General features: G+C 39.4%; 1 protein-coding gene across 2 annotated transcripts in view; it reads right to left on the minus strand.

Annotated features, from left to right (window-relative positions):
- The window catches only part of CHIC2 (cysteine rich hydrophobic domain 2), a 48,737-nt gene that overhangs the window by 27,901 nt on the left and 5,401 nt on the right, over positions 1 to 15,435 (minus strand). For both annotated transcript variants that reach the window (XM_030564014.1, XM_030564015.1), the window contains exons 2-3: positions 2,276 to 2,330; positions 1,930 to 2,085 (exon numbers count right to left, since the gene is read on the minus strand). In XM_030564014.1, the coding sequence (XP_030419874.1) occupies positions 1,930 to 2,085; positions 2,276 to 2,330 (211 nt within the window). The remainder of the gene's footprint in view (positions 1 to 1,929; positions 2,086 to 2,275; positions 2,331 to 15,435) is intronic.

Consider the following 15,435-nt stretch of genomic DNA (forward strand, 5'->3'; position numbering starts at 1 on the left):
AAAGTTATTTTCTGAAGTAAAAATTGTTATTCATGTATAAAAATTAGGGCTGTCAAGCAATTAAAAAAATTAATCTTGATTAATAGCGCTGTTAAACAACAATAGAATGCCATTTATTTTATATATTTCTGGATGTTTACTACATTTTCAAATCTTTTAATTTCAATTACAGCACAGAATACAAAGTGTACAGTGCTCACTTTATTTTTTATTACAAATATTTGCACTGCAAAAAACAAAAAAACTGTTTTTCAATTCACCTCATACAAGTACTGTAGCACAATCTCTATCGTGAAAGTTTAACTTACAACTGTAGAATTATGTACAAAAAAAAACTGCATTCAAGAATAAAACAATGTAAAACTTTAGAGCCTACAAGTCCACTCAGTATTACTTCTTGGTAAGCCAATCAGACAGACACGGTTGGTTACACTTTGCAGGAGATAATGATGCCTGCTTCTTGTTTATAATATCACCTGAAAGTGAGAACAGGCATTCTTGTAGCACTGTTGTAGCTGGCGTTGCAAGATATTTACATGCCAGATGAGCTAAAGCTTCATATGTCCCTTCATGCTTCAACCACCATTACAGAGGACATGCTTCCATGCTGATGATGGGTTCTGCTTGATAATGATCCAAAGCAGTGTGGACTGACACATGTTCATTTTCATCATCTGAGTCAGATGCCACCAGCAGAAGGTTGATTTTCTGTTTTGATGGTTCAGGTTCTGTAGTTTCCACACAGGAGTGTTGCTCTTTTAAGACTTCTAAAAGCACACTCCACACCTTTTCCCTCTCAGATTTTGGAAAGCACTTCAGATTCTTAAAGCTTGGATTAAGTGCTGTAGCTACTTTTAAAAATCTCACATCAGTATCTTCTTTGCATTTTGTCAAATCTGCTGTGAAAGTGTTCTTAAAATGAACATGTGCTGGGTCATCATCCAAGACTGCTATAACATGAACTATATGCAGAATGCGGGTAAAACAGAGCTGGAGATATACAATTCTCCCTCCAAGGAGTACAGTCACAAATTTAATTGACCAATTATTTTTTTAAACGAGCATCATCAGCATGGAAGCATGTCCTCTGGAAGGGATCATACGAATGTTTGGCATATCCAGCTACAACAGTGCCATGCAAACACCTGTTCTCAATTTCAGGTGACACTGTAAATAAGGAGCTGGCAGCATTATCTCCCATCAGTGTAAATAAACTTGTTTGTCTTAGTGATTGTCAGAATAAGAAGTAGGACTGAGTGGACTTGTAGGCTCTGAAGTTTTACATTGTTTTGTTTTCGAGTGCAGTTATGTAACCAAAAAAAGTGCATTTGTAAGTTGCACTTTCACAATAAAGAGATTGCACTTCAGCATTTGTATGAGGTGAACTGAAAAATACTATTTCTTTTGTTTATCATTTTACAGTGCATATATTTATAATAAAAAATAATAATATAAAGTGAGCACTGTGCACTCTGTATTCTGTGTTGTAATTGAAATCAATATTGAAAATGTAGAAAAACATCCAAAAATATTTAATAAATTTCAATTGGTATTCTATTGTTAAAAGTGTGATTAATAGCGATTTTTTTTTTAGTTAATCGCATGAATTAACGGCAATTGACAGCCCTAATAAAAATGTATACGTATAGCCGTGCTACCTGAAACATTCAAAACAGCATATACTTGCTTAAGTTCACTAAACTGGTTCTGTACAGTTTCCACTGTAATATTAAGGTCTGGTATACACACAACTTGCACTGAAATAACTAAATAAGCTTAATTCACACCTTTTGTCATTTTGCTGCTGCGTGGACCAGACCTAACGTACAGAGTTTTGAAAATGAACAAAAAACTAATACACAAATTAACCCAATCACAATTTCCAGATTTACAACAGATAATGCCAAATGATAATATAGTCCAACTTACTCTTTTACTGAGGCAAATAACTGGCCACATACTACAACCTAATGTACAGCAGCAACAAAGGCAGCCACAAAGTAGCCATCGAACATTAATTGGAAGGTTCTTCTTAAGACAACTGTTAACTCTGCTGATGCTGGCTTTAAATTCCTCAGGTGCAACCTGTGAAGAAAGAAAAATAATCCACTACTACTGCAATATAATTTAAATGATGAGTATTCCTACAAAGCCCAGCTATACATAGAAACCCAAATACCAAGCTTTTCTAGTAGCAAAATCTTGTTACCCAAATTCTAAGTTTTAGAGGCTGTTACAGTAAATTTCTAATTGAGACTTATCCATAAATACCCACCTTTCCAGTTAAAGAAGAAGGGAATTCTGCTTCAAATTTGTTGCTCAGTCCAAATCTGGGGGGAGGGGAAAAAAAAAAAAAAGGTAGATCATACCAGAAACACAATCATTCAATTAAGAGATTAATACCTCATTACGAAGGTTCCTCTGCAAAAGCAAACAAATTTAAAAAAAATAAATCACATTTCCATCTGAAGGGTTAGGTGGGAGGGGGCAGTGGGGTGAGAAGAGGGGTGGGGGGAATTTGGGACATGCAAGGCTCCGGCAGCCAGAGAAAGAGGCGACTTTCCCCAGCTCCAGGGTTGTGGCTGCCAAGGAAAGACAGCCCTCCTTCCCAGCCCCAGCTCTCCGAGTGCTGTAGCGGGGGAGAGAGGGAGAGACACCCCTTCTTCCCAGCCCTAGCTTGGGGGCTGCTGTGGCAGGGAAGAGAGGGCACATTGCATTAGAAAGATAAGATTACTGATATTAAAATATGAGTTGTGTGTTTTTATTTCTAGAACAAAAAAACCTTAATTATTATTAAGGTTTTTTTTTGTATAGCGCTTTTATCCAAAGCGCTTTACAATAGTTAGCGAACAGTACAAACAACATTTGGAAAGATCATTAAGTGGTCTGCTGAGATCCGACACAATTTTCAAGTGGTCCACTAAAAGAAAACATTTCAGAACCACTGCTTTATGTAATGTACTTTTGGCTATGTCTACACTAAAGAGCCTATGTCAGCATAACCTTTCAGTGTAGACACAGTATACACCTACAGAAGTTTTTCTGCTGGTGTAGAAACCTTCCTGAACCACATTAGTTATGCCGACAGAAGCACTCCTACATAGTCATCGACTCCGTGGGTGCTCCAGGGCTGGAGTATCCATAGAAAAAAAAATAGTGGGTGCTCAGCACCCACCAGTCCCCTGCTGATCAGCTGTTAGGCAGGAGGCACTGGGGGGGCCCGCTGAACGTCAATTAGCTGTTTGGTGGTGGGTGGGAGGTGCTGTGGGGTGGGGGAGAAGGAGGAGCGAGGGCAGGAAAAGGCAGGGCAGAATGGAGTCTTGGGGAGGGGTGGGGCAGGGTTGGGAAGATGCGGGCGGGGTGGAGCCTTGGGGGAGCAGCAGAGTTGGAGTAGGGCCTCACAGCAGCATGGGAGTGGAGCACTCCCTGGGAAAGCTGAGAGTCAGTGCCTGTGCACTCTTACACCAGCACAGCTGCATCTACACTAGGGTTTTGTTGCCACAGCTATGTTGAGTCAGGGGTGTGGGATTTTTCACACTCCTGACTGACAGATTTGCTGGTATAGGTTTTAAATCCAGTCAAGGCCTTACTGTTTGTTGATGATGCCAGCCCTTCCCCAAACCCTGCAAGAGGGTGTTTACCAGTGGAAGTCATGGCAAAGCTGATGCTGAACAGGCTGTTATATGCACTGAAGCTTTGGGTATGGCTACACTTGAAACTTCAAAGCGCTGCCACGGCTACACATCCTCTACGGGTGTAGCTTTCAGCGCTGGGAGCTGTGCTCCCAGCGCTGTGGCACTGTTTACACTGAGGCTTTACAGCTCTGTATCTTGCTGCGCTCAGGGGGGGTGTTTTTTCACACCCCTGAGTGCGAAAGTTGCAGCGCTGTAAAGCGCCAGTGTAGCCATGGCCTTTGTCTTCACTAGGAAAAACTATGTCTTTTCATACCAAGTAGTAAAAACACCTTTTTTCCCTAGTGTGGATGCACCTTGAAAAGAAAGGAAGGGGAGCATGTTCAGGGTTTTTACATTCAGGCCCAGCCACATCACTGTTCTATGCATAAGTAGGGGAGCAAAAACAGAGTTAATTTTTCAAAGAATTATTTTAGGACATAATGTAAGGACACTATCAGAAACTTTTTTTTAAGTCAATTTGAAATAAATTCAAGTTGACAGCGCCTATTTAACAGTCAACACTTAAGTTTAAAACCCCCCACAAAATATGTAAAGTCAAGCTAAGGCCACAAATACTACAGCCCAAGCTGCATGAGTGACATCAGTAATACATCTTATGAGCAACTATGTAATGGCAACAGAATTAGATTACACACCAATACATAAATATGACAATTACATATTAATTCAATTTGTCCTACTGGGTATGCACTGCTGCAATATATTTTCCTGAAATATAGCACATTGGTGTTTCTTAGAAAGCTCTGTCATTCTAGAAATGAAAAAAACACATAGCTATAGTACATAAAGTTCAGCAAGTTATTTCATGGGAGAGGGAAGCCCTGTGCCATATGGAGCCCGACAGATTTCATTTGGCTCTTTGAAGTGTTCACCCACATGGAGGTGAGGTGAGGTGGGCTAACACTGTAAACTATACTAGCTTTGAACAGATCTTAAGAACTAGGGGCTGGTCTACACTATGGGGGAAAATCAATCTTAGATATGCAACTTCAGCTACGTAAATAACGTAGCTGAAGTCGAAGTATCTAAGATCGAATTACTCACCGTCCTCATGGTGCGGGATCGATGTCCGTGGCTCCCACTGTCGATTCCGCAACTCCGTTCGGGTTGGTGGAGTTACGGAATCGATATAAGTGTGTTCGGGGATCGATATATTGCGTCTAGATGAGACGCGATATATCGATCCCCGAGCAATCGATTGCTACCTGCCGATACAGCGGGTGTGCAAACGTACCCTAGATGAGAAGTTTCAACTTGCCAACTTTAAACTACTAAACAGACTGCCTGTGAATTTGAGGCAAAATTGAAGACTGTACATACTGTAATGTTGTAGAAGAAATTCCAGAATATAATATACAAAACCTGACAAATCCACTCACCAATATCCTGTAGGAAACTTTACTTGGCAAATGGTGGCCTTTCCCAGAAGCCTGTGTAGAATTTTAGCTTTTATTTTTATAAAGTTACTTTTCTAGCCCTCATAATTATGATAGCCTTCCAAACTACATAGTATTATTGAACTGAATCTACAAACAACCTGAAACAGAGGTTAAATTGTCCAGGACACAAATATTGATCCCAAGGAAAAGACAGAGCAGTTGGACTGCGTGCAGAAAAGTTCCCCTGAGGTTTGAGAGTAGGGAAGGTGTTAAAGAAATCATTCCCCCATGCAAGTAACTTTGTGACAGTACAGCTGCTCAATGGCTGCTACTTCACATGATTAGCATCCCTGCTAAGTGGGCTGAAATGGCCAAATTACACAAATAATATGGAAAAAATAAAAGTTACTAAGAGATACAGAATAAAACAAGGTGCTTAAAAATAGATCTGCATCTTGATCTAGAAGTCTTACTATACATAACCCAACTGGAAATTCATACTAAAAAACTCCTTTGGTCGGCTGTTCTCTAACTCTTGTTCTACAGTGGTATTGGTTGGGATCAGGGTGGATAAAAATCAATGATTTCTTTAAATCAGATTTTTTTGATAAAATGCTTTTTGAGGAAAAAACCTATCTAAAGATAGTTTTAATTAAGATACATTATAGCTCAAAGATATCTCATTGTGGAATAGGGATTATAAATTCTAACTCTATAGTATGAGACAGTATATTCATATAATGTTTAAGAAATGAGTTCCAATAGCTCATGGATTAGGGACCCAATCTTATGGGGTCCCAGGGACTTCTGTAGAGATTATTTAGGTTAATCTTTCTATCTACCCAATGGGACTTAGTGCTTAGTCAAGAAGATACCATTAGAGATGCTTAGTTTTGCAGTTGTCAAACTGTGGATTTGTGTCTCCAGAGATAACACGCTTGTTAACTGCAAAAATGAACCACAGAATCATAGACTTTAAGGTCAGAAGGGACCATTATGACCATCAAGTCTGACCTCCTGCACAATGCAGGCCACAGATTCTCACCCACCCACTCCTGTATCAAACCTATGTCTGAGCCATTGAAGTGCTCAAATCATGGTTTAAAGACTTCAAGATACAGAGAACCTTCCAGTAAGTGACCCGTGCCCCACGCTGCAGAGCAAGGCAAAAAAACCCAGGGGTTCTGGGAATCTGCCCAGGAGGAAAATTCCTTCCCGACCCCAAATTGGTAATCAGCTAAACCCTGAGCATGTGGGCAAGACTCACCAGCCAGACACCCAGGAAAGAATTCTCTGTAGTAACTCAGATCCCACCCCACCTAACATCCCATCACAGGCCACTGGTTATATTTACCGCTAATAGTCAAAGACCAATTAATTGCCAAAATTAGGCTATCCTATTATACCATCCCCTCCATAAACTTATCAAGCTTAGTCTTGAAGCCAGATATGTCTTTTGCCCCCACCACTCCCCTTTGAAGGCTGTTCCAGAACTTCACTCCTCTGACGATTACAAACTTTCATCTAATTTCATGTCTAAACTTCCTGATGGCCAGTTTATATCCATTTGTTCTTGTATCCACATTGGTACTGAGCTTAAATAACTTATCTCCCTCCCTGGTATTTATTCCTCTGATATATTTGTAGAGAGCAATCATATCTCCCCTCAGCCTTCTTTTGGTTAGGCTAAACAAGCCAAGCTCTTTGAGTCTCCTTTCGTAAGACAAGTTTTCCATTCCTTGGATCATCCTAGCAGCCTTTCTCTGAACCTGTTCCAGTTTGAATTTATCCTTCTTAAACATGAGAGACCAGAACTGCACACAGTATTCCAGATGAGGTGTCACCAGTGCCTTATATAATGGCACTAACACCTCCTTATCTCTACTGGAAATACCTCGCCTGATGCATCCCAAGAGCGCATTAGCTTTTTTCACAGCCATATCACATTGGCGGCTCATAGTCATCCTGTGATCAACCAATACTCCGAGGTCCTTCTCCTCCTCTGTTACTTCCAACTGATGCCTCCCCAGCTTATAACAATAGTTCTTGTTATTAATCAACATACAGGATTCTCAAGACTATCCAGCTTCAAGATCACCATCATTTTCTATAGTTTCAGAGTTATCTGCCAATGACAGTGTTTCAGTCACATCATGTATGTCACATAGCCCCAGTAGATCATCTGTAGCAAAAATAAATAAATAAATAGATGAATAAATAAAAATCGCCATCATCCAGAAACAACCATAGACAAATTTGTGATAATAACCAGATTACAGAAAGAGGTAACTGATGAAAAAATTGCCCGGTGTGTTTATGCAACAAACTCTCCTTTCCGTATGATTGAGAACCCACACTTCATTAACATGGTTCAGTCATTAAGACCAGGATACAACCCAGGTAATAGAGCAGATGTCACAGGCAAATTGCTGGATAAAGTGTATGAAAGAGAAATTGAGCAGTGTGCAAAAGGCCTAGAGGGTAAAATTATTAACCTCAGTCTTGATGAGTGGAGCAATGTCCACAATGATCCTGTTGTATGTGCTTGTGTGACAAAAGAAGAAGGGAATGTCCTCCTTACAGAAACAACTGATACATCAGGAAATGCTCACACACAGCAGAATACTTACAAGAATTAGCAGTAAAAGCTATAACAAACTGAAAAAAAATGCAAATGTCTAGTACACAGCTTGGTCACAGACAATGCTACAAATGTATCCAAGACGAGGAGAAATTATTTAGATGAGAGTGAAGAGAATCCCAAGCAAATAACATATGGTTGCAGTACTCATTTGATGCTCCCTCTAGCCAAAGACTTCAGTGTTCCAGAAAAAAAGGCTAATGTTGTTGAAATTGCAAAATACTTCCGTAACAACCATTCTGCAGCACCTGCTCTAAAAAAAGTGGAAGGAACCAAGCTAACTCTCCCACAAGATGTGTGATGGAACTCAGTAGTGGGCTGTTTTGAGCACTATAACAAGAACTAGCCTAATCTGATGACAGTTTATGAACAAAATCGTAAAAAAATAGATGGGACAAGCACTATCTCCAGCTCATTTTCTTGCAAATATTCTCAATACTCAGTACCAGGGTCAAACCTTAATTGCTGAAGAACAGGAGTTGGCTATGATATAGACATCCAGCAAGCATCCCTCCATAATGCCAGCTACAATAAACTTCAGAGCTAAAGGTGAACCATTCAAGAAATACATGTTTGCTGATAATGTTTTAAAGAAAGTCACACCAGTGAGCTGGTGGAAGTCACTTAAGCACTTGGATCTCACTTTTAACAGCAGTAGCTTCTTCTGCCAGTGTAGAAAGAGTATTTTCTTCCTTTGGACTAATTCATTCCAAACTGAGAAATCGTTTGGGACCTGAAAAAGCAGGAAAGCTTGTTTTTCTTTTCCAGATTATGAACAAAAAGGAAAATGATGGTGAAGACGACCGAGTTAGCTGCAGAAGCCAATATTTTTAATTGTCCTGGTTGACACAGTCGATTTAATTTAATATTTTATTTAACTACTGTAGTTAAAAACAATTTAAACAAAACCACACCTGATATTAAAAAAGTTGAATGTTTAACTAAATTCAGAAATTCATATGCTTGTTTTGTTAAAATATTAAATGTTTGCTGTTGACAAAAAAAATTCAGAATACATAATGTTGTTTTAGTTAAATAAAACAATTTAAATGTCTGTCTGGTGATCTCCTCCTCCTAATACAGCATGGTAAGAAAAATCCTCCAAATATTAATGATTAACCTGTTGAACTGGAGATAGTTCACCTCTCAATGCCTTCATAAATATCTGCTTCAATTACCTACCATTGGTAAATGAAAAACCAAACAATCATTCATTTTCTGATATAGCTGTAAAACTAATCTGAAAAGTTTTCAAAATAAATCACTTAAAAAAATGTACAGTGTGTACCTTCTAAAAATGAAACCTACATCTATCCCTGAGTTGTGTAGAATATGTATTAAGTTTATAACAAACAAGAATGCACTTGTAGAAATCAATGATTAAATCAAGTCTTCCTGACTAGTGATTTAAATCATTATTCAAATCAAATCCACCCTGCTTTGCACATTTAAATAGAATGGTCTCCAAAGATACTTAAACTTAATTCAATAAGTTTTTTCAAAGATCTTGCAGAAATTGCCATCTCTCTCACACCCACAATTAGTGATCACCTGTAAAAAGTTTGATTTCAGTGACTTTCCTAGCATTATACAGGGCAGCGGTCGGCAACCTTTCAGAAGTGATGTGCCAAGTCTTCCTTTATTCACTTTGATTTAAGGTTTTGCATGCCAGTAATACATTGTAACATTTTTAGACGGTCCCTTTCTATAAGTCTATAATATATAACCAAACTATGTAAAGTTGTATGTAAAGTAAATAAAGTTTTTAAAATGTTCATTTAAAATTAAATTAAAATGCAGAGCCCCCTGGAACGGTAGCCAGGACCCAGGCAGTGTGAGTGCCGCTGAAAATCAGCTCGCGTGCTGCCTTTGGCATGCGTGCCATAGGTTGCCTTCCCCTTGATAATAGGGTATGTCTACACTGCAGCTGGATGACTAACCTGAGCCTCTGCTGGTATAGCAACATCCACACTGCTATTTTTAAGTGTGCTCAAGCCCCACTATCACAACTCTATCTATCTGGGCATGGAGGCTCACTCCCAGGTGTAGTGTAGACATACCCATAGAGACTCTGTGGCCAAGGCAAGGGTAGAATCCAGTTATCCAGGAAAGCATTCAACTGTTTTAATTATGAGTTCATCCTCTCTCTCTTCCTGCAGTCTCATCTCATTGACTAAACACCTTCCAACTTCTGCAACAATGGAGGCCAGGATCCTACAAAGAACTCTCTTAATCTACACAACCCTGATTCATCCCAAAAGCAGGTCCATTATGTACACCGAACAAGATAGGAGTCCTGTGGAAAAAGTAGTATTTGATCATGTAGTTAAAGATTCTCATAATGCATACACACAAGGGGGCTGAATCAAGGTTGCACAGGCAACCTTAATTTTGGCTGTTCATAACTTTTGAACACTGGACTTTGCAACCTTAATGCTCCTTTAATTTAGAGTGTTTTGTGTGTGTAATTATTATATCTATATGAATAGATATAATCATAACAATTAGAAACAACCATTAGTAACTTAGCATAGTAGCTACCAGACTGGATTGATTTAAATCAGAATGATTTAAATCACCTATTTTTATCTAATTTTGCATTTTTTATTTTAGTTATTTTCCTAAAGAAAGGTTGATTCCCTTTGGTTGGTAATGATCAAAACATGTTGAATTGCCATTAAACATAGCCTTTACACTACATTTGGTATTTTGCTAACCAGGAGGATACACCATATACACATCTGAGTAATTACAGTAAAAGCGTTGTTATCCGGCATGCTTGGGGAGTGGAGGGAGCCAGTAAGTGACAAATTCCGGTTGACCAAGAGGGAACGAGTTTGGATGCGGGAGGGGATGCAGGGCGTGGGTTTGGGAGGGAGTTTGGATGCAGAAGAGGTTTTGGGGTACCGGATATGGGGGGTGCTCACCTCGGGCCACTCCCCGCAAGCAGCAACCTATTCCTTCTGCTCCTAGACAGAGGTATGGCAGACGGCTCTGCGCACTGCCCCTGCCCTGCCCCAAGCTGGGAATTGCAGCCAGTGGGAGCTGAGGGGGCAGCACCTGTGGCTGGAAGCAGTGCGCAGAAGCTGCCTATCGTGCATCCGCCTAGGAGGAGCAGGGACATGTCGCTGCTTCTGGGAAGCCACTCGAGGTAAGCACTGTCCGGATCCAGCACCCCAAAACCCCTCCCACACTCCAATCCCCTGCCCCAAGTCCCCTCCTGCACCCAAACTCCCTCCCAGAGCCTGTGACCCACACCCGCTCCGGCACCCCAATCCCCAGACCCGCACTCCCTCCCACACTCTGAACTCCTCGTGGCTGTTCCTCCACCTAGGAGCAGCAGGGACATGTCACTACTTCCGGGGAGCCACACGGAGCCAGGTAGAGAGCCTGCTATCCTCGCACCAACCAGACTATAAACTGGACTTTCTATGAAGATTAGAAATGCTGGTTTTTAGAGCTTTCCGGCTGGCACACGGCCGGATAACACAGCTTTTACTGTATATAGCTTAACAAACATGTATTCAAATTCTTGATTTTTACACTTTTTTGTGTTAGAAAATGATGAGTTACATATTTCTTATTTACTAAAAAATTTTTTACTTGTGATTTGTGTCAAGCTGCATTTGGATTGAAATTTGAATTCAGTTAAATTCACAAAATAACATTTTAAAACTGTGTTTTGTTAATGAAATAAAGCTCCTTTAAATGTGCTGGACACAAGAAAAAAAGTAAATTTATCAGAACAGGTTTTGCACTTAAACTGATTTATCAAACAAAGGCAGAATCAGCTGTAGTTAGTGTATTGAATTGATTGTTTCTGGTCATCATGACCTACAAAATTATAGATCTAGTAGACCTCATCCTCACACACGTCATTTTTATTCCTTGACTGTTAGAGGAAAACAACCTTTCCTTTTTCATTCCCAATCAGTTTTTCAAGTTTGAATGAACTAGTCATTGAACTGAATGAGCTGAAGAAACAGAAATGGGTTAGCCCTTCAACAAACTATGGTTTCAAGTTCTTAGCCACTGACTTTGACTTTCTTAGTTCAGTGGCTTGACTTTGTTTAAAATATTAGCAGAAAATGTACTGCTTGAATATTACATTTTTAAAATTCAAGTGATTACAGTAGATTATAGTGAACTGATGCCTTAATACAGATTGTCATAACTTCATATTTAAATTAAATAGGTTTATTTTTTAAAAATCTGATTTCAAAATTGGATTTTTTTTATTTATTTTTCTTTAATCTACCTTGATTGGTATCAAATTTCATCGACTGTAGTCTATGCACAAGTGTTTGTTGAGTTTTAACTATATAAAAGTTTGAAGAGTTTCTTCTGTGGGACAAAAACAGTTTAACACAGAATGTTAAATTTCCTAAAGGACCCATTTTTAATTAATTTTAACTCAAAAAAATTGATGTACGTGAAAATGTATTTGGTATTTGAAGAGTAAGTGCTGTGATTTTAGGGAGGATATCCTGTATTCATCCTACAGGTATGAATTCCTCCTTTAAGTGCAAACCTAAATTCAACCTTAATTACGGAGCCATGACTGGTGCTGTGTAACGTAAGCTTTATTATCATAATTAAATCAGAAAGGTACAACTATCATGAAAAATTTCTTGCTTTTATTAGAGTTTCATTGTTCAACAAGATACTCCACACTCTTGCATTGTCACATGCTTGTGGTTTTTTGTTTTGTTTTTAAATTGTTAATACTTTTCATCTATAACAAAATAACTATAACTAAACTGCATTCATGTCAGTACAGATTACTAGCTGATTTTGCCTTCCTCAGAATATTGTTTTCATGAGCTGCAGCTGAAAACAAAACACTTCATTGTACTCAAACTTGCTGATATGGTATATAATAAAAACCAAATAAAACAAAAGAAAAAACAAGTTTTGGTAAACTGATTATATAAACAGAGAAACTGGCATTGAGTGATCTGTTTTTTGTTCACTTATTGGAAAAGAAAAACTAGTTTTCCTGCTTTCTCCATACTGATCAGCTTCTCAAAATTAAAACAAACATATACAAATTTTGAAAATGGTCTTTTTACATCTACCGTAGATACTACAAAATATCAATCCACTTAAACTTGCTAAGCTATCATTCTCAATTTATTTAAATAATTATAAATTAGTGAGTTTAACCTTAAAGTTAATTTTACAACAAATTGAATGTATTTTTTAAAATTTATATAGCCTATTTAAACTGACTTATTTTTTGTTTTAAAAATAATCCATCCTGAAAGGGGCTGCATGGTGATTGCTTTTTAGCACCTATGATAAGAAACATGTAAAAGGAAGAGATCCTCTAAACTACATTTTCAGTCTCAAAGATTAAAAATAAAACTCTGAAACAATATTCTGAATTAAATCAATCTATTCTCAATTTGTTTATTATTTGTATTACTATAGTATGTAGGAGCCCTAGTCATGGATCAAGACCTTATTGTGCAAGGTGCTGTACAAACACAAAACAAAAAGATGGTACCTATCAATTACTAAGCACTGAAATACTTGCCATTCTACAAGGAAGAACTTTCTAAATCTCAGATGTAATCTTGATTCTCTCCCCTGCCATAATCTAACTAGATAATGAATTCCAAAGCCTCCTATATGATATGCTCCCCTAGTAGTAGGGGATCTTACCTTGTAGCCTTAAAACCACTGGTAGTAAAACTGTTGGGTTGTGTTCCTAAATTGAGCTTAATACAACAATTGCCACACACTGAACAATGGGAAAACAAAATATGGAATAGCAGCTCATTTGATGAGCACCCTCCATCATCTGCACTGAGTGAGGCTGGGTTCTGTGGAAAAAATGGTATGTGACCATATAATTAGAGACCATATCACAGTACATATGCATGGGGGAGGGGGGCGCAGGGGATTAATATTAGAAGGGCAACTCTAATTTTGCATTTCCTAACTTCTGAGCACTCGACTTTGCAACCTTAATGTTCTTTAAATGTAGTTATTTTTCCGTGTAATTTCCTACGTTTTTAAAAAGCAAACTGTAAGACCAGAAATTCCATCATGTGGCGTCATACTGCCTTCAACAGGTTTGGAACCTTTATCTCCACTGTGCAGATCTCTGCTACTTGAGCAGACTGAGTAAATGATAGCAGTAATAAGTTATCCTCTAAATTCCCAGCACTAAAGGTGGATAAGACACCCACTTTGCTAGTGGGATTTACAAACAGTTGTTGATAGCAGAGGAATGGTGAAACTCGGGAATCTTGCATTCCATTCCAGGCTCTAGTGGTCACATACTCTTTGGCCAATGTCTCCTAAGCTTGATCCCTTTTACATGGGATCCAGCATGGAAAAATTCATCCCAAACAGTTAAAGCTTGGAAAACTTATGAGCAACTGAGAACAGGGTCTTAAAATGAGACATGCCTGGTAACCTTATCAACAGGTGGTGCTATCAGTCATGCCTAAATAGACACAGCCTACATCCAGGGGCGGCTCTAGGTATTTTGCTGCCTCAAGCACGGCAGGCAGGCTGACTTCGGCGGCTTGCCTGCGGGGAGGTCCCCGGTCCCGCAGATCCGGCAGCAGCCTGCATGAGGTCCGCTGAAGCCGCGGAACCAGCGGACCCTCCGCAGGCATGCAACCGAAGGCAACCTGCCTGCTGCCCTTGCGGCGACTGGCAGAGCGCCCCCTGTGGCTTGCCACCCCAGGCATCCTCTTCGCGTACTAGTGCCTGGAGCCACCCCTGCCTATATCCCTGCAGGTCCACGCACATCCCTGCTTCCCCCTCTGCTCCCACCCATGCTCTGTTCCCCTAATCACCTCACATTCTGATAATGGTAGAAGTATCCTCCCGATTCAATGGATGCCCCATACTAAACTCTAGTGCAATCACAGGATGAAATAAAACAAAAAATAAATAAAAAGAGCATGAAACGACAGCGCACAGGGAGGTGGCCCAGGGGGCTGGTCCAGTGAGGGGCCCAAGACTCACTTCACCCTAGGGCCAGTGCTAGTTACTCATGGTAATGAGGAAGAATCTGCCTGGGACGCAGTGGGGGAGAGGCCTCACCATGAGCATGCACATACCTGGTTAGTCCTCACTACTCTCAACATTGCTCCTGAATCCCTGTGTCCTGCTCCTCCACTGAAACCCATCACTGAATGCTTCCTCCCTTCAATTTCCTCATAATCCTCCATCACAATCCCTCTATAATTCCCACACAGACTTGCTCTCGTCCACCTTATGCCCCCTTGCTACCCAGTGTGCGTCCATGTTTTCACTGCTTAATTTTTTTCAAGTGAATATCTATTTCTTTTCAACCACTATAGTCACATTCAACAGCTTCATATCCTGGAAATTTACCTGTTAAATTCTCACTTTTTTTTAAAGTTACCCTGAATCTCAGAAGATAAGCCAAGCAGACAATAGAATACTAAGGACCACATTCACTTGTACACTCTAGTTGCTTTGCAAAGGAGCTGTAAACCCAATTTAACTGGCTAGTACACTTTGAATGCTGTTGCACTGCTTCAGAGCAGTGCAAAGCAGACTGAATGGACTGCTGAATCTGGCCCTCGTTAAAAAAAACAAATATTTTAACTTTTATTGAAAGTGAAAATGACACAAATTTCAAATTGTTAGAAATATCACCTTGTAGCAACATTTTAAAGTTTTTTTGGTTCATATTCATGTGTAAAAATTTTAATTAAAAAAAAATCATTCA

This window comes from Gopherus evgoodei, chromosome 5 (genome assembly GCF_007399415.2).
Source record: "Gopherus evgoodei ecotype Sinaloan lineage chromosome 5, rGopEvg1_v1.p, whole genome shotgun sequence".
Taxonomy (NCBI): domain Eukaryota; kingdom Metazoa; phylum Chordata; order Testudines; family Testudinidae; genus Gopherus; species Gopherus evgoodei.